A 21,754-nucleotide genomic window follows, 5' to 3' on the forward strand; every position below is an offset into this window, starting at 1 on the left:
CCAGATGGGGAATACTCCCCATAACCTTCGTTACCCTAAGACCCCTCAACCGGGTTACCTCTCTAGACGATACTTCCAAAGTACCGTCTCCTCGACGTCGTCTGGTGGCCGTTTGTTTGGTTCTAGCCATCGTGTCCTGCACAGACACATTGATGGTCGGTTGGGAAGTATAATATTTCTCCATGCACCCAGAGTCGGCACTCCCAGTCCTAGACTCAGCCGTCCCAGGTGACCGGCTAACTACTGACCTAGGTCGTGCCGTGTGTTGGTGATGAGTCCATTTATTAAATGAATTAAAATAATTGAAATGAGTTGAGAGGGGTAGAGGCGGTACGTTACGTTTGTCTCTAAAAGGGGGGCAAATGACAAGGTCCGATTGAGTTGCTGCAAAAGATCCTGCTTGCTTGAGGTACAGGCGGTTGATAATTGGTATTCAAGGTTTGTGTTCACACACAAACACGGAAGGCAGACTCTCTCTCTCTAGAAACTCTTTGACTTTATCTATCTAGATTGTTTTGGAAACGTCCAAAACTAAAAGGGTAAAGTTAATATTTATAGAGGGGTAAATTTGAGGGTAATTTCTTAATTTCCCCGGAATGTGAAAAGTTAAAATTTTCACAGTAAAAAAAAACCTTTTGCATCGCCACCTGTAGAAGAGTGACATGTGTCACAGATGCCACGTCACATCTGTGAGGGGCAAATGTTTTGGGTAATTTTACCCATGCCACGTGGCCCAATCAGGCCTTGACACGTGTCAAACCTTGGTTGGTCCAAGTTGGGCCAATCTCCTTTTGACACGTGTCTCTCCTAGAACGTGGGAGTAAAAAAGGCGCAATGTGGCGCTACCCACAATAATTAGGTTGGAATGACCTAACTAGGGACACATTTCTCAACGACCCTATAAATAGGGAGATTTTCCCCAATTTTAGGACATCTACATTTATTACAGCATACCCTACATTCTCTTACATCAGAGAATCCCCTGATCTCGGAATCCGAGAAGATCTTACCTCTTTTTCTGCACTTTCTCCCATTATTCTTCAAGTACTAACTTGATTGTCGGAGGCGGAGCTCCAATCACCCGGAGTCTCCGTTGTTTTGCAAGTATAGGCCGCGCGCAACCAGTCTCTGAGCTGTAACTCTCTCGAGGGACAAAAACACCCAAAACACTACTAGTACTGCTGAAATTGATCATGCCCTTACTATGATTGGCAATGATAAAGCTCCTGGAATTGATGGGTTTAATGTTGTCTATTATTAAACAGGTTATGTATATTGCTATTCTTGAATTCTTTAATCATTGTCAGATTGCTAATCAATAAAACTGTACCACTATTACTCTTGTTCCAAAAGTGCAATACCCTTCATATGTTAAAGAGTACATGACAATTTCTTTTTGAAATATGGTCTATAAGTCAATTACCAAGGTTATCACTAATAGACTATCTCAGGTTATTGGTTCTGTGATTGATGATGCTCAGGCTGGGTTTATTCCTTGAAAACACATTGGTGATAACATTCTTCTTGCTACTGAGCTTATAAAGGGATAATTTCATGTTCATACCATATCACTCCTAGGTGTATGTTGAAGATTAACTTAAGGAAGCCCTATAATTCTATTGAATGGATCGAAGCTTTTTGCAAACTGTTCTTATAGAGCTTAGTTTCCCTAACAAGGTAATTGGGTGTATTAAGAAATGTGTTACATTTTTCTCTTACTTAGTTATGGTGAATGGCTTTCCCACTGAGTTATTCCGTACTAAAAAAGGGCTTAGACAAGGTAATCCTATGGCTTTCTTCCTCTTTGCTATCTGTATAGAATATCTGTCTAGATGCTTGATGGACATGACTATGAATCCTAATTTTAATTTGCACCCTAGATGTGAAAAATTCATGATCATTCACATGATTTTTGCTGATGACTTGTTACTTTTTGCTACAGTTGATCCCATTTTTGTCACGCTTCTTTTTCAAGCTTTTCAGAAGTTTTCTAGTGCCTCTAGCTTGGCTGCTAATCTTAGTAAGAGTGAGGTGTACTTTAGGGGTGTTCTTGAGGTTGATAGAAACTGTCTGGAGAACATCCTTGGAGTGGCTAGGGGATCTATTCCTTTTAGATATCTTGGTCTTCCTCTTTCTTCCACGAAGTTGACCATTGCTCAATGTAGACCTTTGGTAGAAAGGATTACTGCCAGAATTGAATCTTGGATTTCTAGGAATTTATCTTATCATGGCAGGCTATAGCTTATTAAAAGTGTTCTTTTTGGCATCCAATCTTATTGGTCTCAAGTCTTTATCTTACCCAAAAAGATCCTTAGGGAGATTGAATCTAAATTTAGGGTGTTTCTTTGGTATGGTAAGAATGCCTATTCAAATAAAGCCCCTGTCTCTTGGCAGCATATGGCTCTTCCTAAGGTGTGTGGTGGTTGGAACATCACCATGCTTGGTGACTAGAATAAGGCAGCCATTAGCAAAATTTTGTGGGATTTGGCTCACAAATCTGATAATATGTGGATTAAATGGGTTCATATATATTTACTATTTCAAGAACAAAAACTTTTGGACTGCTCCCATTCCTAACAAATGTTCTTAGGTCCTTAATAAGATTTTGTAGTGTAGAGAACTTATTGATAATATTGGTGGTTGGGATACTGTTATGCATAAAGGGAAGATGAGCATTGTCAGGTTGTATTCCAAGATTAGACCCCAAGCTCCTAAAGTTCACTGGACAAGAATTATTTGCAATAATCATGCTTCGCCCAAAAGCTTTTTTATAACTTGGTTAGCTTTGATGAATAGGCTAGTGAAAGACAAACTTATCAGCTGGCTGATTTAGTGTGATCCAGTTTGTTTTCTTTGTCAAGCTCAGAATGAAAGTGTATCTCACTTGTTTTTTTTACTGTCCTTTTTCTAGTATTATTTGACAATAGATTCTGAAGCTTCTGCAGTATCAGAAATTTGTTAAGCAGTTTGAGCTGGAACAACAATGGGTTCTTCAATTTTATAGGAAAGCTACTCAGAGAAGGAAGCTGTATCTTATGTGCTTTGATGAAGCTATCTATTGTATTTGGATGTAGAGAAATTCTATGATGTTTACAGGCAGCTGCAAAATTGTTACTTATTGCTTTAGAGATATAATTTTTAATGTTGCTTGTAGTGTAATGTTGAAGAAAGGAAGTTTCTATTGTTGTAAGTTGTTTGCTTTTTGTTTTTCTGCGTCTTTCGTGGGAGGGTTGTTCTTCAGCTGAGTCTAGTTAGAGGTTTTTGTTTTCCTTTTGCTGCCCTGTTCCTCTCTGTAACACCCTTCCTAGAAGGTTGTTATATGTGAGGGATGGGCTGGAACCTGTTCCTATGTTGAACCCTTCCTAGAAGGTGGCTTCATAGTAGTAGGAACCATTTGGGGTTTTGGTTTCCTGGCTTCCAGGATGTGTTGTTTGGGGTTTAACTTAGTTTTTGTAAGTTGTTCTTTGCTCTTTGGTAATAAAATTCCTATTTACCAAAAAAAAAAAAAAAAAAAAAAAAAAAAAGATCTCAATAACACTGATCAAGTAACTCTTGGCCGAAAAATCCTTATAATACACGAACAAAGTAATTCCTACGATGATAATCACACGATATGACCATACACATAAGAATTTGTGAAAAGGATATCATATTTGGTCCTACTTAACCATGTAAACATTTAGGATCGATAATTATTCCCATGGTACACACTAGTCATTATTTAGGTCACTAGCTTACAATAACAAAACCAAAATAAAATAAGATAACACCATTTGATTCATGAAAAGATAATATTCCTTATGAATAAAAAAACATGATATTATACATAAGAGTAAGTGGGAATTTTGGAAGGATTAAGAAAAGAGTTTGGAAGGATTGAGAGACAAAGAGTGAAACAGGAGAACACATGTAGATGGAGTTATGTGAGATGACAGAGTATATATTGACTACATAACTGCAATTTGAATATTTAAGATCATAATGATACAAATAAAAAGGGAATCCATGTAGTTAAGTATCGGACTTTATCTGTCCTCGAAAACTATTCCTTTCTTTCATCATTTTATACTATACTGAATTTCTTTGCTGTTATCTTACTGCCCTGCTGTCAGTGAGATGGTGAACTAGAATTCTTTCTCTCTCTCACATAGAATTTTGTGTGAGATTTGCATATAGTTTACTTGATTCAATTCATTCCTTGAACCCTACATGCTCTTATTAGCTACAAATACTTATTCCGCGACATTTACAAATTAAAATCTAATCATAACAATTACTACCTCCGTTAATTATTATGTGCAACAAAGAAGTATTATTTATGAGATATAAAATATTTCCCTATTATACATAACAATTAACAGAGATAGTAATAATGATTACAATTAACGAAAATAATACACAATTTTTTAGACGTGTTAGACACCATTACTTCCCATATACAACTGTACAATAAATTAAACTTGCTCAAGTCCCGTGCACACTTGTTACTATCTTCATATTGTAACAAATTGCAATGCTAATTCAATAATACTTTACATAAATAAAGGTATACAATTTAATTTTTTAAAAAAAATAAAGTTTAAGGTCTGTTAAATTTTTTTATTAAAAAAATGAAAATTTTGATTAATATTTGTGCTATTATATATTAATACGAATATATATAGTACATGCATTTATAAGTTTCTAAAATGAATTTTCTCTTTTAAATTGAAATAAAATTCAAAAATAGTAAAGTGAAACAAAGAAAAAATTGATAATATAATATGAATCTTCCATAGTGGTATTATTTTGATAATGGAAACAATATTGTTGTCAATCGGGGAAAGAATATATTATGGGCTATAAATAGTTTTCTTGAAGTTTTTGGAGAAGGAAAAAAAAAATGGAGGGAAAATTTTTAACCAGTAAATGACATGTGTCATTTCTGGTTTTGCTTTTACCCGTGCAATGCATGGATTTTATAAAATTATTTAACAAATTATAACATTAATTTAACAATTATATATAAACAAAGAATTACATTTATAAACGTAAAAAACAATAGCTATATTGATTTTTTATTTTTTATTTTTTTTACAATGATGCATGTAAATTTCTAAGGCTATTGATGTGTTAGACTTTATAAATATGAAAAAATAAAAATAAAAAATTAGGGTCTATTGATTATTTAGAACCCATGCTATATACCCTATCGTGTCCTTATTTTGTTGACGTAATTTGACATACACATTGGTTTATACAAGTTTAGTTAACTATAACTTATGTTTTCTATATGTAAAAATAAAATTCTTAAAAATAAGTGAGTCATAGGTTTTTATTATGATATATAAGTAAGGTGTGGAAAATAATGAAACATCAAATATTCTTATAAAAAAATATTAGCATGAATCATGAGATTAATATAGAAGTAAGGCTTTCCCAAATTATAATATTAGCATCAGAATATTGTAGAAATCTTTGAGAAAATTACAAAAATTACTTAATATACAGAATATATACATATAAGAATATTTCATTAGGTGAATATTATAGGCTATAAATAATTTTCATGAAGAATTGATAAAATAAAAAATAAAAATAAAAAAAGACACAAAAAAAGGAAAGAAAAAATGGAGGGAAAATTTTTAACTAGTGAATGACATGTTTCATCACTGATTTCACTTTTAGTATTGAGTTATTGATTGATAATCGGAGTTCCTTACAACAATGTTTAAATGGGATTACCTTAATAAATACTAGGGATCACCATAATTAAAATAGTGACATGTCTATTTTGGTTTTATTTTTTTTATTTTTATTTTTTTTTAAATAAATAAATAAAATAGAATTATTTTGGCTACAAGATATTATTGTGCAACTAGTGTCCTTTTCTTTTTTTGTTAACATAACTTACATTGTTCGTATAATTCATTGAGATTACACATAATTAAAATAAAATTACGTCGCATCGTGCTTAAATGAGGTTACTGTTATCAATAGGTGAAAATTGCGCTTATAAACAAAACTAAATACATAATGTGCCTTGTCATACACTAACTCTAAAACTTTTTTAATCATATGAAAAGTTATTAAAATTCCATCAAATTAAATCTTTATTTGAATTAACATGATCACATGCATGAACAGCCTAGACATTGTTAATCTAGAGGGAAATTCCCTGTTTCTCATAGTGTAAAACGAAATTTGTTTTTTATGGGACATTTTCGTGAATAAATCAACAACTTTTTCATTATTGTGCGCTCCACAGTTGAATAAAGTTGGTTTATTTACGAAAATGTCATGTTTTTGTTTCTCACCATGAGAAAATGGGGCATCCTCCAACTTAGAAGCGCACACACACAAACACACACACACACATATATATATATATATATATATATATATATATATATATATATATATATATATATATATATATATATATATATATATATATATATATATAACGTACAAAATCCTAGTACTTAGGAGTTCTTCAATACTTAATGTAAATTACTCTCCCGTTCTTTCTGTTTTTTTCAACTCAAATAAATTTGTTATTTACACAGAAGAGTTTATGAGGCACTAGTAAGGTCTTAAGAGTTATTTACACAGAAAAAAAATAAAATTATATTATATCCTTAATAACTTTAGCTGAATTAATTCAATAGATATCACCTTACAAATGAATTGAATTGTTAGAATTTTATTGACCTAGCAGCCTTTAACTAACTCGTCGGTTTAACATTATGGAGGAGTATAATATTCTATTTTAGCTTTAAATTATTTATTTTAAATTTACAGGTTTTGTGTACAATATTTTAATTATTCAGTCTGTATGCCTTGATTAATTAAAATATTTGTAGAATAATCTATTGACTCTACTCACATAAATGATAATCTTAATAAAAACATATAAAAAAAAAGTAAATTACAGTGCAATAACTTTACCCTTCATTGCGAGTTATTAATCTCAAGGGAACACTTTCACTTAATTGAGAATTGACTATTCACTAATAATAGATTTGATATTAAATCGTTTAACAAGAATGTTATCAATTGAAAAATTTTGCATACTTGCAACCCATGTAATCATTTATATATACATTAGTTGTGAGTAGCATTACAAATATTTGTCTAATAATACATGTTTAACAAGAACATATCTACTTAAAAAATGATAATTTATCTAATCTAAATAGAAAAAATCCTCTGAACCACGAGGAAAAAAAATTAGGACAAGGAAAAAAAAAATCATGAAACAATTGTTATTAATGAAACAATTATTTTATATTTTAAACAGCTTTATGTTTATAAAACATTGATATAATCACGCAAGGAAAAACACCCTAATCGTAAATTAGACGAAGTAGTTGCTTGTGAAACTTAGATAACTCAAGAAAAAGGATATAAACCTACATTCTAATTTGTACATCATTATAGATAAGTATTCTGTAATTTAGAACTTTGTGATATATTTTTTATAATGAGACTATATTACGAATAACATCATGATCTTTGGTAGATGAGATGAGAAAAGTCATTTGTTGTTAACTAGATTTGGATTAATAAAATGGTTACCTTAATTACATGAAACACACAAAAGGGCTTATTCCCAATTCATCAAACTAATAAAACCAAAAATCACACTCTCTTCAAATTATATTAGAAGACAAATAAAACTCACTGACAAGTGCTATAATAATTTATCAATACACATACTATTAAACCTTAGGGCTATCGCCTAGCCTAAGCTCTAGATCTAAGTACTCAAATTTAGATGCATATACCTTTGGCGCTGGTTCTTCAACCTTATCCAAATTATTTACGGCTGGTGGCGAAAATGTATGGTGCTTCCTTTTCTTTGATCTATTTGGTTCATCGCAGTTATCTTCAACTATTGCCGAGTAACCTAAGCTGATAGAAGAACTGGGCATCTCTGGCGTCGTGCTGATCTTGTAGGATAAATCCTTGCATCTTTCATTACTGTTAAGACAGAAAAACGCAACGTCCGGTTTTTCTAGGTCTATGCTTTTGACTTTTGGTACATCCGTAAATTTCTGATCATGGTTAAGACAGAAGGATATGTTTTTTTCATGGTTTATTACTAAAGATGAAACAAGCTGAGATCTAGGATTACTGATCGTAGTCTGACGTAATGAAACAACAGATGGTTGAGATGTAAAATTAGGGCTGGCCACATCCTTGATATTATCTTCTACTTTAGTACTAGGACTTTTGCGACTAACCAAAGATAAATCGGAATGATTAGGATGATTGGGGTAAGATGAATTTCGAGGAGGATCAACTTTTCGATGTTGATGTTGTGAACTTGAAAACTGCTTCAGCCTCGCTCTGTCTCTCCTATGAACATTCATATGACCACCTAAAGCTTGTGCAGACCTAAATTCTCTCATACAGAAGCTGCAGGAATACGACTGCGGAGGCCATACACATCCTCCAAGCATCCCAGCAGCGTCTTCAGCAAAAGCTTTCTCCTCCCATGATTCATCATCATATTTAGGAGCTCGATCCGTTACCATCCAACATCGAGCTTCATCCATTAAACTTAAAAAATAGTGTAATATTAGAAAAAAAAAAAAAAAAAAAAAGGAAAAGAAAAAAAACCAACACAATATTGGATTTATAATAATACGAATAGATAGAAATAATTCGAGTGATGAAATAATGAAAACAACTCTAGGGTTTTTGTAAGGAAAATAATCGGGAGTGGTTGGACAAAATGGAACGACTAGACACCAATACATACTTAACTTATGGATGAAAATGTTGATTTTCTTAACTCTAGTCATTACAACACCTTGTTTTTCTCTTAATTTGCCTCTAAAAAGTACAGTCATTGATTAACTATATTATTTTCTTATATTCTGGATTGACGATACAACAGTACTGCTTGTGATTTGTGATAAAAGAAGAGAGTTTTGGAAGTTGCCAAGCTAGTGTGGGTCATACCCAAGAATTACTTTGGTATTAATGTTTGTTACGGCATGTATTCAATTCGTCATGTTATATGGATTTCGTGTTATATATCAGCCATCAGCTTGTTCCTAACCGCGCTTATAGACAAAATTACAGATTTAAATTTTGTTGTAATAAGCAATTTACTTAACAAAAACTTTTGTATACATCCGGTTTACACTAATATTAGTGTACATCGAGCAGTATAGGGGTAACTTTAAGCCAATTTAGGGTAACTTTTTGCCATTTTTTGGGTAACTTTGAACATAATATGTTTTTTTTTTTTAAATCGAACAAGAAAAGTTTTATAAGGGTGATAAAATTACTTTCAATCACTAATAATTGAATTTTAGTCATTTAAAATGTGATTATTTACCAATAAAACGTAGATTATTTTTTATTTGTATTAGGTTATTTTTATACATATTAGTGTTTTGGGTGTTTTTCTCCCTTGGGAGAGTTACGTCACGAAGTCTGATCTGGCTGAGCTATACCTGCAAAATAACGGAGACTCCGGGTGGTTGGAGCTCCGCCTCCGACGGTCAAGTTAGTAACTTGAAACGGAATAAAGAGAACGGAAATTAAGGTGGGTATCTGCTCGAATTCCAAGCTCAGGTCTTTCTCTGATGTAAGAGAATACAGGTGTAATAAATGATTGAATGTGTCCCCAAAATGGGGAAATATCTCCCTATTTATTGGGTCGTTGGAGAATGTGCCCCTACCTAGGTCACTTGACCTAGATTTTAGTGGTTGCGCCGTTTTACGGCGCTCCTAGGGATTTGAGCCCTTGAAGGCCGCCATTTCATAGGCATATCTGGGGGCGCCAAGTGTCAAGTGGATGTTGAGGCACATGGGTCATCCTGACCTCGACACGTGGCGTCCTCTCGTTGGTCCACGTGTCTAGGGTATAAATACCCCAAACATTTTCCCCTCACAGGTCGCACGTACATATCACGTGGGGCCTGTGACACGTGTCCACCTTTCATAGGTGAACATTAATGGGTAAAATTTTTGAATTTCAAATCAAAAATTTTCCCCCCACTTTTACTTTCTATAAATAGAAAGTTACCCCCCTCCTTTTCACACCTTACGTTCACATTGACTTTTTAGAGAGAGAGAAAGAGAGATTCTAGAGAGAGATTTCTCTGCTCCCGTCTGCGTCACAGCAAGTTTCAAGCTTCCGAGTGCTAGCATTTCATCACCCAGTTCACCGGATGTAGCGGTTTTCAGATTTTTCCAGAGTAAAAGCGAGGTAACCGCCCGTACCATTTTAGCTTTCCTACCTTTCAATTTGTATACCATTTTTTCCGCCTGTATAACCGGCTTTTTTTAGAGAATATAAATGAGTTCTCAATCCACCTACTCGGCACTACCTAGGACACTCAGCCGATCCCCCGGAACGGCTGAGTCTAGAACAGGGGGTGCCTCTTCTGGACTGTCGGAACCAATATGCTCATCTCCGAATTCCTCCCTCTCTGTGTCTATGCAGGACACAATGGCCAGAACGAAACAGACGGTCAGGCGGTCAAAGAGCTGGCGCACTATGAGAGTGCCAGCCGATGAGGTTTTCCCGGAAGGGGAACAGAGGGATTGAGAGGAGAGCGGATCTGACGAAGAGGCTCCTTCTACCTCCGGGAGCTCTGGGATAAGAGAGGTAGACGGCGAGGGAGCCGCCTCCTCTAATGAAGCCGGCGGTGCTGAGGCCGGCCAAGGATCAAGAGCCGAATCTTCCGGCTCCGACCAGGATGATTTTGCTGCTGACTATCAGTAGCCGCCCAAGGTTGCTGACAATCCCAACCCCAAAAAGACCCGGATGTTGTCGAGTAATATCGCCCTACTTAATAGCGGGTTCAGGGCCTTTAAAGAGAAGCTTCCCTTTGGAAGGGGTTGGGAGATTATTGTCCCTCCGGCTGATGCTGTAATGGCCTGGAGTGACGACATTGACCATGCATATGATAACTTCATCTGCTACGAGGCGGTTATCGAAGCCGGACCTCCGGTTCCCCCTCCACCCCGGGATTAGGAAAATCCTCAAGGGGTACGATCTGGGGGTTTGGCAGCTCACCCCTAACTCGTGGGTGAATATCTTAAGTTACATCGCCGCCTGCGAGTTTCAGAACTTGAACCCCAGTTTCTCTGCCTTCGCTCACATGCACTATTTCAGCAAAGCTCCAGGCGGCCATGGGGCATGGTATACTCTGACTACCTTGCCCCAATACTTAATGACTTTGGACAAAGTGTCCAAATGGTCCGGGTGGAAGGACAAGTTTTATTTGATTTCCTCCCCCACCCTAAGACACAACCGGACTCTGCGCCGGTACAATACTGAACTGGCTCTCCTTGGACGCTAATGCCCTTTCCCGGCACTATCTACTAAGGCCCGAGAGCAAATAATGGAGCCGGGATTCTTTGAAACAACAACTGAGCCCATGGCGAATGGGACTCATATTATTGTACCCAAAAACTGGATTCCCCATCCGGAATTCTTCAAGGACGAGTGCTTCTTGTCCGCCTGCGGGCTAAGTACTATGTTTCCAAGGGGTAGAATACTTCTCATCCGAAATGATTGTTATTTTATTTTAATTGCGAACTTGCCTTAATTTTCTCTAACTTTAAATTCTTGTTCTTGCAGACGAAGCCTTGAGGATGGTAGACCAGGAAAAAACTCCGGCTAAGTCCGCGGCGCTGCTGCGCAAGGAGGCTGCACTTGCCAAAAAGGCAGCCGTCGAGGCTAAAGATTCGAAGAAAGGCGGGGTAAGACCGCCTGACTTTATGTGTTTGCATTTTTTTTTTTAACGGTTGGGTATGCTTACCCTTTGATTATCTCTCAGGAGTCCGTCAAGAGGATTCCACGATCATTCTCCAAGCTGCTCAAAAGGCAAGGAGATGATCTGGAGAAGGCTCCGGCTGCGAAAGCCGCCAAGAAGGACCCCCCTCCACCCCAGAAGCAAACATCTGCCCAATCCGGGCGTCCAACGACTGGGGGCAAATCTCTTGTTGTACTGAGAAAACTGAGCAAAAGCTCAGAACGCTCATAGCAGAAAGCGCCGGATGTCTCTACGGCATCAAAGGGTGGCGAGCCACCTGAGGTTGCAAGCGGTGCGGCAACCACTTGGGAGGAGAAGAAGCCGGAGACCCATCCGGAAGCCCAAGGTAAGGAACGAACTAAAATACCTTGGCCACTTGATTTTATGAGAGTCAAGACCAAGGTTGATCCTTCAAAAGGGTCGGTCAGCAGCCGACAACGGATGAATGCCGACTACGCTGCTTCTATCTCACAAAGCGCTACTTTTGATGCAGATCTGACTTCTGACGAGCCGGATCTTGAAACCTTTGCAAAACGGATGGTGAGGACCCTCACCCGGTCTGAGAAGAACTCCATACCTGATCTGCAGGTCGTGGACTTCGACCGGATAATGGGTTCTCTGGCTGAGGTAGAAAATCCCTCTACCCTGATATCTTTTATCTTTAATTTGGCTAAGTAACTCATAAACCGGTTGTTATTATCTCAGGCTATGCTGAGAGTGGACAGTCTCCGGGGCCCCTTCAGGCAGAAGCAAGAAGAGGTAAATGACGCCAAACGGAGGGCCCTAAAAAACCTCAACTTTGCTGAACATTCTGATTATATGTGTAATTTAAAGATTAAAGCAGTAGAGTTGAAACAGGAGGAGCTGATCCGGAGTTTGACGGCTGCAAACGATGAAGCTAACAGCCGGGCTGATGACCTTGATAAGCAGCTGAAAGATGCTAAATCAGATCTCCAGGCATTAGAAGATGCTGACAAGGAGAATGCCCAACTCCGAACAGACAATAACCGCCTGAGGGTCGAACTCATCAATCTGCGTAACAAGCAGTCGGACGAGCTGGCCTAAGAGCAGAACCGGCTAACTGAGGAGAATGAGCGGGACAACTTGGCCCGGCTGAAGATCACCTGGAACCTCCTTTACCCAGAAATAGACTTTGAGGTCTATAAGCTGAGGTATGATTACGCCACTGCGGTGTATGATGCCCAGCAACTAGGTGATGCTCCACCACCTCGCTTCAAAGACTGGGCTGCTGAGCCAGATATGAAGTCTCTGATGACGAGCATCCACCTCAGCCTTAGGCGGGCCTCCCCAACTTCTGCGACAATATGCCAACTATTTTCTTTACCGGCTTGTATGCCGTGTTTTATTGTATCTTACCAACCATGGGGTTCGATTAACATTTTATTTTTTGTTTCTTCGCCGGATGTAACTCCGGTTAAAACATCTTCTGGCCTTTGAGCCAGTTTAAATATTTAATGAAGTATTCCGGCTCAACCTCAGCCGGTTGTTTATACTTTTTTGTGTTTGAGTTTTTCAATTTGAATTTTGCATCTGTTTGCAATTCTTTAATATTTTGCCTAACTTAAAAAAGCATGCGGCAATTTGCAATCCGGGTGCTCTTGCCCCTAGGCGGCTGTGTGGTTGGTTTTATTTCAAGCTGATTGATTGACTTGAAAACACTTGATACTAGGATAAGTATGGAGTGTTTTTAGGCCAACCAATCACAATGGTGATTGCCCCAAACCAAGTGCACAGCCGCCCATAAAAGCGGGTGCTTTGAGCTTCTTACCCAGGCGGTTATATTCCGTCTGGGGTTAACGCGTTGTCATTACACAATCTTTTGCCCTAATAGGGAAGTGAGTGCATATTTGGAATAAATAACCCAAGTAAGAATTTCAACCGATGACCGACTGAAGCCTTAGGGCATCCGGTACTTGGTAACTTAATCGTTCTTCATAGATTATTCTGGTCAGACAGCTATGAATTGACCAATTTGGTCGTTCAATTTTCGCCATCTGCATTTGTACATAGAACCTACGAATAGTCTGTTCTCTGCGACGATTGCGCCCGGAGGGGTGTCGCCGGACGCTTTTGTCCATATTGGGACAGGCGGTTTTATAAAATAAGCAACCATCCGGCCGTATTGGCCTTTGGTCTTGTTTGAGACCGGTTGTATAGCCACTAAGCGTTTTTGTGCTTAGTTTTTAATCGGATCATTGGCCGAGCGTTATTACAACATTGGATTTACACTAAATATTGAACTTAGTTGGTTGAACGAATAGTCCGTCTGAGTATTACCCAAGCGGTCAAGCAATTTATTAAATTACACTATCAAACGTAATAAATTAAACAAAGAGTTCGTCTGATTTACCCAGGCGGACTAGATTGCGCTAAGTATCAAACTTAGTTATTCAAACAAAGAGTCCGTCTGAGTTTTACCCAGGCGGACAAACGGTTATAATATTAAACCAAACCAAGTATCAAACTTAGTAAGTTAAACACAGGGTCCGTCTAGGTATTGCCCAGGCGGACGAAAAATAAAAAAGGCAAAATAAGTCTGCAAACAAAGCCTGAATTTTCATTAATTGACTTACTGTTTACAAAAATTATACATTCTCAGAAGTAGTACTTTTTTAGATTGTCTACATTCCAAATTCTAGGCAGGCGGCGGCCGTCCGGGGTTTCCAGACGGTAGGTGCCGTTCCTGACTTCTTCATAAATCCGGTAGGGGCCTTCCCAATTAGGGGTTAGCTTCCCAGCCTCATTGGCCCTACCGGTTGCCTCCATTTTTCGTAACACGAAGTCATCCACTTTCAGGGGACGCTTGTGCACTTTCTTGTTATAAGCTCTGGTCATTCTCAGACGGTATATCTCATGGCGCAGGGCAGCATTGCCCCTGCATTCCGGGATGGAGTCCAATGCCAGCCGCATGGCCTCCCAATTTGCCTCTTCATCATAACTCTGAGAGTCGGCTCATAATGCTCAATGGGCAAGACGGCTTCAACACCGTATACCATAAGAAATGGGGTTTCTCCGGTTTCCCCTTTAGCAGTATTCCGGATGGCCCACAGGACATGAATTAATTCTTCTGCCCATAAACCACCGGCTCTTTCAATTTTCTTTTTTATGCCGTCTGAGATGAGTTTGTTGAAGGCTTCAACTTGGCCGTTTGCTTGGGGTTGGCCGACTGATGCAAAACAATGTGAGATACCCTGATCTCCCAACCAAGTCTTGAGCTGGGGGGTCTCAAACTGAGGGTCATTATCAAACACCATAGACATAGGTACCCTAAACCGGGTGATGATGTTCTTCCAGATGAAGGAGATGACATCCTTTGTCTTGATGTTCTTACCCGGCTCAGCTTCTACCCATTTGGTGAAATAATCCACAGCCACCAAAATGTAGCGCTTTCCGCCTGGGGCAGGCGTATAAGGACCCAAGATATCCATGCCCCATTTGGCAAATGGGACTGGGCTGTGGATTGCCGTCAGATCAGTAGCTCGGCGGCGAATCAGTGGGCCAAACCTTTGGCACTTGTCACATCTTTTGACTAACTCCTTGGCATCTGCTTTAAGAGTAGGCCAAAAGTAATGCCGCCTGGCTCTAACGGCTAAGGACCTGCCACCTATATGAGAGGCGCAGTATCCGGCATGCAATTCTTCGAGAATTTCTTTCCCCTTCTCTGGGGTAACACACTTCAATAAAGGTTTGAGGAACCCCGTCTTAAAGAGTTCTCCATTTCTCAACTCAAAGTTTGCCGCTCGCTTTTTCATGACGGTTGCTTCTTCTGGTGAATCAGGAAGCTTACCGTCTGCTAAATATGCTCGGATGCCATCCATCCAGGTAGAGCTTCGATCTAAGATTCCAATGGGATCTTCATGTATGCTTCTCTTTTCAAGAACTTCCCAAAAGACCGACCGAGGAGTATCACAGCAGGCTGAAGAAGCCAATTTAGACAACGCATCCGCCTGGTTGTTATCTGACCTGGGCGCTTGATTCAGGTGGAATTCCTCAAGTGTCCCAGTCTCTTCTTCGACTGCGTGAAGATATTTGATCATAGCCGGATGATTTGCCTCATATGCTCCCTCATACTGGCTGACGACCAACTGTGAATCAGAATAGGCGTCAATTTTAGTTGCCCCTGCCGCCTTACACATGCGGATTCCGGCTAGCAGGGCTTCATATTCCGCCTCGTTATTTGAGGCTTGAAACTTAAACCGCAGTGCGTATTCAAATTTGTCCCCCTCAGGGGACTCATATATGATTCCTGCACCGCAGCCGTTCTTCGTTGAGCTTCCGTCTACATACACTTTCCAAACCTGGTCAATATTATCCGGTTGCATCGGTCGTGTCATTTCAACAATGAAGTCGGCAAACGCCTGACCTTTCATTGCCTTTCTAGGTTCAAAAGTGATTTCAAGACTTTGCATTTCAATAGCCCATTTCAACATTCTTCCGGATGACTCCAAAGTAGACATTGGCCGCTTGAGGGGCTAGTCGGTGTAGATTACTACCGGATGAGCCAGGAAATACGGTTTCAATTTCTTGAAAGCCATATACAAGGCAAGGCCAAATTTTTCTACCATGGGGTACCGGAGCTCAGCATTTTTTAAGACATGGCTAATGAAATAGACCGGAAGCTGAACACCGTCTCTCTCAGCAAGGAGAACGGCACTGAGGGCATGATTTGAGACGGCTAAGTACATGTATAACACCTCCCTAGGCAGTGGACTAACAAGCCTTGGCAAAGAGTGGAGGTGCTCTTTCAGCCGTTGAAAGGCCGCCTTAGCCTCATCCCCCCATTTAAATCTGGTCTTTTTCCTTATTTCTTGGAAGAAGTAGAGGCATTTGTCACCTGACTGGCTGAGGAATCTCCCCAGAGCAGCCAGGCAACCGGTTAGTCTCTGTGCTTCCTTAACACTGCGGGGTGACTTCATGTCAATCACCACCTGTATCTTCTCAGGGTTAGCCTCTATCCCCCTTTGATCAATCAGAAATCCAAGAAACTTCCCAGACTCAACACCAAAGACGCATTTCTTAGGATTCAACATGACCTTATGCCGCCTGAGTGTGGTGAAGGTTTCTCGGAGATCAGCAAGGTGATCCGCCTGCTGTTTGGATTTGACTATCATGTCATCAATGTATGCCTCTACATTCCTCCCAATTTGATTAATAAAGACAGTATTAATCATCCGTTGGAACGTAGCCGGCGCATTTTTCAAGCCAAACGGCATCACCGTGTAACAGAATAGCCCCTGATCAGTGATGAAGACCGTGTAATAGAGTAGGCATCCATAACACTCATCAAGGCATGCCCGACTGTTGAATCGACTAGACTGTCGATCTTAGGAAGCGGATAACTGTCCTTGGGACATGCCTTGTTGAGATCTGTGTAATCAACACACATCCGCCAAGTACCATTCGGCTTCTTTACAAGCACAACATTCGCCACTCAGTCGGGGAAATTACATGGCCGAATGAACCTTGCATCCAATAGCTTTTTTACTTCGGCAGCTGCCGCCTGACTTCTTTTCTCTCCGTGATTTCTTTAATTTTTCCGGATGGGCTTCTTTTTAGGATCCACGACGAGTTTGTGGACAGCAAGATTAGGGCTGACGCCTGACATCTCTTCCAGTTCAAAGGCAAAAATGTCTTTAAATTCTTTTAGCAGAAGGTGCAAGTCTGCACCTAACTTAACAAAGGCAACCGTCCCAACCTTCACGGTACGCTCCGGACGGCTGTTGTCCAGAGGTATGTCAATATGCTCACCAGCCGGTTGGGGACGGAGCTCATCTAACCGTTCACCTGTCAGTGATTGCTATTTCTTCTCCTTCTTCACCTCCACCAGCATGGGTGCCTTTATTTTCTTTTCGGCTGCTGGTGGGGCTGGAGTTTGATCGGCCTCCTTGACATTGTCAAGGTCTATTGGCTCCTGGCCACCTGGGGTGTAATACCCCGTATTTTTATGTATTTTTATATAGTATTTAAGTATTAATAAAATGTATTGTCAAGGGCTCAAGTATTTTAATTAAATATTTTAAAGGGTTAAAGTATTTTAAATATAAAATTTTATAAAAGTAAAATATGTTTTGGGCCAAACGTTTATTAATTATTGGGAAATGTAAATTATTCCTACATACTCTTATTGGAATAACCCATTCCAAAACCCATAACTTAAGCCCTATCCCATAACTCAAGCCCACATTTTTATAAGCCCAAATCTAACCCTACACTCTCTACTCTATAAATACCCCATGAGTCCCCAAAAATTTCCCACACAAAATGGTTAGTCTTATTTTCTCTCTCCTTTGTTTTATTAATTTGTGTAATTATAATTATTGATTTATGGGTTTTGATTTTATTGTTTGAAATTAATTTAATTAGCATCAAATTGTATTTTGATGATTAAACTTTATAATTTTCAGATTTTGTAAATTTTATAACCTAGGGTTCTTAATTATTGAAAATCATGATTTTAGGGTTTTTATGAATAATTGATTTAGGGCTTTTATATTAATGGTGTTTTGAAATTTTGGTGATTATAACTACTTATTAGTTTAACTTAATTCCAGATTTATTTTGAACACGCAAATTCATGTTTTAATAATTAGATTTCCGTTCGTTAATATTAATCTCGTTTTAATCCCGATCCGGTTCTAAACTCCTCCTATTTTGATAAAAAAAAGTAGTGTTTTTCGAGTGGAAACAACGTTTTAATAAATACTCACTACCTTTGGTAGTGAGCCCCACCGTGTCGTGGCCAAATGCAGCCTCTAAATATGATTTTTGAGTAGTTTTTGATTTTTAACGAAGTTTTTTTTTATGCTTTAAAATTTATCTTTGAGTTTAAAAGGGGTAAGAGATAATTTAATGTTTATATGGATAATTTAAGTATAAAGATGTATTTTGATGAAGTTTTAAAGGATTTCTGATTAGTTTAAATTGTTGGAATTTTATTTAAAGTAATATAATTGTGATTTTTAATAAAAGGGTGTGATTATCCATTAAAAAGGAGTTTAATTAGGGGTTTTTAAATAATTTTCAGATTATTCTAAGTTATTTAAAGTGAGTTTAAGTTGCTGGAAATTGTTTATACAAGGGTAATTAATATAGTATTATTGTCCCTTTATGTAGGAGACTTGGTTCGGGAATTGTTGTAGTGTAATCGAATACTTTAAGGGCTTATTTGAGGTACGTACGCGTACTTAGCATATTTTGATGATGTAGAATCATGTTAGGTTTGATTTCAATCAATTACAAGTAGTATCATGCTAAGGTTTATGTATGGAATTGAGAATTTATGGTGTTTGTGATTGAATTGTGAAGCATGAATTATTTATGATGGTTGGATTTGGAAAATTATATTTTGGGCATGTTGTGTTTGAACCACATTTTTATTTATGACATGTTAGAAGGCATGATTAATTAAACTACATGTTTAATTATGTTTGGAATATTGAAAAGAAATTTTATTATGGTTCAAATAATTTTTATTGATGCTTTAAGCATGAGGAAGGAGCTTTATAAGTGTCTATGTACATAAGGAATAAATAGTATGTTGGTGCCTTTGTGCACTTAAGGTGTTTTTAACACCGAGGGATAGGATTTTTGGCGCATTATGCGTTTAAGGTGTCTTTGACACTGAGGTAGAATTAAAAAGGATTCAACATTAAATATTATGTGGTCACTAAATATTCAAGAATTAAATTGGTATGTTTGTTGATTGAATAATTATTGATGATTGAATAGTTATGCTTTGAGAGTCATCACCAAGTCTAATAATATGTAAATAACTTAAAGTGAAAGAGATTACGCACCAAAACTCTTGGAACGTATATACCTTGAGTATGAACATATGGGGGGAGTTATGTGACTTTATATTTGATCATAACTTCTAACCGAGTATAGGACGCTGTATATTCCTTTTTATTATTATTATTATGCGCTGGAATTCCGCCACCTATGTGTGGCACAGGTTTGTCGCTGGCACGGTTAGCTCCCGTGTCAGTTAACCTCAATTTATTGGGGGAGGTATAGTTGGAAACCCGTTCGATGCGTAATCAACGCTGAATGAATTATTTAGTGTCTAGTTAAAGTGTCTTGTTGATTGTTGTGTGTGCTTGTAAACAGGTGCATTGAGGTAACTGTGTGTTGATAGGTGAAAGCATGTAAGTGTGTTTAATTACGCTTATGTACTCAGCTTTGCTGATTGTGTGTGTTTGGCCATGTCTGTATCTTGGCCCTATGATGATCCATTTTTAACGGAGAGTAGTGGGGACAAGTGGAGATAATCTTTTCAGGTGTTGAAGCATATTCATGACGGGGTGAGTGAAGAGCGAATCATGCTAGTTTCTATTAGTTGTGATGCGGTTTATTGCTTTCAAATATTATATTACGTTACGCTTATGAGACTAACGCAAAGGTTTTCGTAATTTAATTGGTTTTGATAAGGGCCTTCAATGGTTCCAAGTTGTAGGTTGATTTTATTTGACTTCGTTTGGCTTTGGTTTTAACTTTACTTTCGTTTGGTTGACTTTTAAGTTGACTCGTTTTGAATGGTTTTGATTTAAGTCTTCCGCTGTGTGTCTTTGATAATTGCCTTAGTCGTTCTCACGGTGGCGGTAATGTCTTAGATATTCCTAAATCGTAATTTAAAGAGTAAAATAGGTATTTTTAAAGGAAAGGAATTTCTAGGGTGTTACATGGGGCCACGGTATCTCTGACAGCTAAGAGATAGCACTCCCGGGCCGTCTTCTGATCCCCATTCAAGGAACCAACAGAGCCGTCATCCCTCTCATACTTGATGAGCATGAGAGAAGGGATGATTACAGCTTTGGATTCGTTGAGGGTTGGCTGGCCCAAGATAATGTTGTAGGCGGTCAGCTCCTCAACGACCAAAAACTTGACGACCAGACCAGATGTCGCCCTTTTCCCTTCTCACCCAGCCGGATGGGTAGATCGACTCTTCCGACTAGGTAGACCATCCCCCCCCCCCCCAAAGACAACTAGGGGGTAGGTGACCGGATGCAAGCTGATGTCATTATATTTTAGCTTCTGCAAGCACCGGAGGCTGATGATGTCTGATGAGCTGCCGGTATCAATAAGGATCCGCCCGACCAGTTGGTTGGCAACCTTACATTCAATGACGACCGGGTCATCATGTGGGCGGCGAACACTGCCCCTATCCTTCTCAGTGATCAGAACATCCGGGAAGGAGGAGCTTGAAGACGCCTGCCCATCACCATCTTTGTCCATCTTTCGAAGATGGCTCTTGGTGCCCCGGATGGTAGGGCCACCGCATGAGAACCCGCCTGCTATTGTGTAGACCAACTCCTTGTCGGTATCCGAGCTACTAGCAGGCTGGGGGTAGTCTTAGATGACCGACCCTTATTCTTCTTCTTAGCCCCGGCTAGGGACTTAGAAATATAGGACTTCAGCATTCCCTTGTCAGCCAGACGATCCAATGTCTGTTGAAGGATGAAGCAGTCGTTGGTGTCATGGCCAACTTCCTCATGGTATTGGCAAAATTTATTTTTTTTCCTTGATTGAATGGAACTTTTCATTGGATTCGGCTTCTCTAGGGACAGCCGGTCCTTAATCTCCATGAGGATGGAGTTGCAGTCCTTGTTAAACTCGTACTTTGGGACGTACGGTTTAAATTCTTTCTTCTTCTTCTGGGACGGCTGGTCAGAATCACTTACCGCCCAGATTTCTTTTCTTTTCTTGCTCTCTTCTTTTTTTTTAGCCGGTTGAGCAGGCCGGTTGTCTTTTTGCTTGTCGGACTTCTTAGAGTCCGACTGGCTACCAGGCGAGCAGAGGTCGGTAGCTTGAATGTAGCTTTCCGCCTCCCTCAGGGCCGCCTGTAGGGTGAAAGCCCCTTTTCTGACTAGGTCAAACTTAAAGGTCGACCCGTCTCTCAGACCTTTGAAAAAGTCTGTAAAAGCTACCTCATCAGACAGTCCCTAAATCTGAATTCTGATCAGATTGAA

At 38.8% G+C, this 21,754-nt stretch overlaps 2 protein-coding genes across 2 annotated transcripts; one reads left to right on the forward strand and one right to left on the reverse strand.

The window, feature by feature from the left end:
- The first annotated feature begins 1,623 nt into the window (after positions 1–1,623).
- Positions 1,624–3,074, forward strand: LOC145571775 (uncharacterized). The gene is made up of 2 exons (XM_081630812.1): positions 1,624–2,172; positions 2,928–3,074. Exons 1-2 carry the CDS (start codon positions 1,624–1,626, stop codon positions 3,072–3,074), a joined length of 696 nt encoding a protein of 231 aa, XP_081486938.1.
- Positions 3,075–7,611: 4,537 nt separating this feature from the next.
- LOC145585285 (zinc finger protein 10-like) lies at positions 7,612–8,877 on the reverse strand. The gene has a single exon (XM_081642004.1). It carries the CDS (start codon positions 8,838–8,840, stop codon positions 7,704–7,706), a length of 1,137 nt encoding a protein of 378 aa, XP_081498130.1. The 5' UTR covers positions 8,841–8,877; the 3' UTR covers positions 7,612–7,703.
- Between the last annotated feature and the right edge of the window lie 12,877 nt (positions 8,878–21,754).

Source organism: Chenopodium album, chromosome 2 (genome assembly GCF_948465745.1).
Source record: "Chenopodium album chromosome 2, dcCheAlbu1.1, whole genome shotgun sequence".
NCBI lineage: Eukaryota > Viridiplantae > Streptophyta > Magnoliopsida > Caryophyllales > Amaranthaceae > Chenopodium > Chenopodium album.

Bases quoted from the DNA above. Each gene is read 5' to 3' on its own strand.
- LOC145571775 (XM_081630812.1), top strand. From the start codon at position 1,624: ATGGATCGAAGCTTTTTGCAAACTGTTCTTATAGAGCTTAGTTTCCCT. The intron at 2,173-2,927 runs GTAGAAAGGATT...ATTTGACAATAG, and splicing joins TTGCTCAATGTAGACCTTTG to ATTCTGAAGCTTCTGCAGTA.
- LOC145585285 (XM_081642004.1), bottom strand. From the start codon at position 8,840: ATGACTGTACTTTTTAGAGGCAAATTAAGAGAAAAACAAGGTGTTGTA.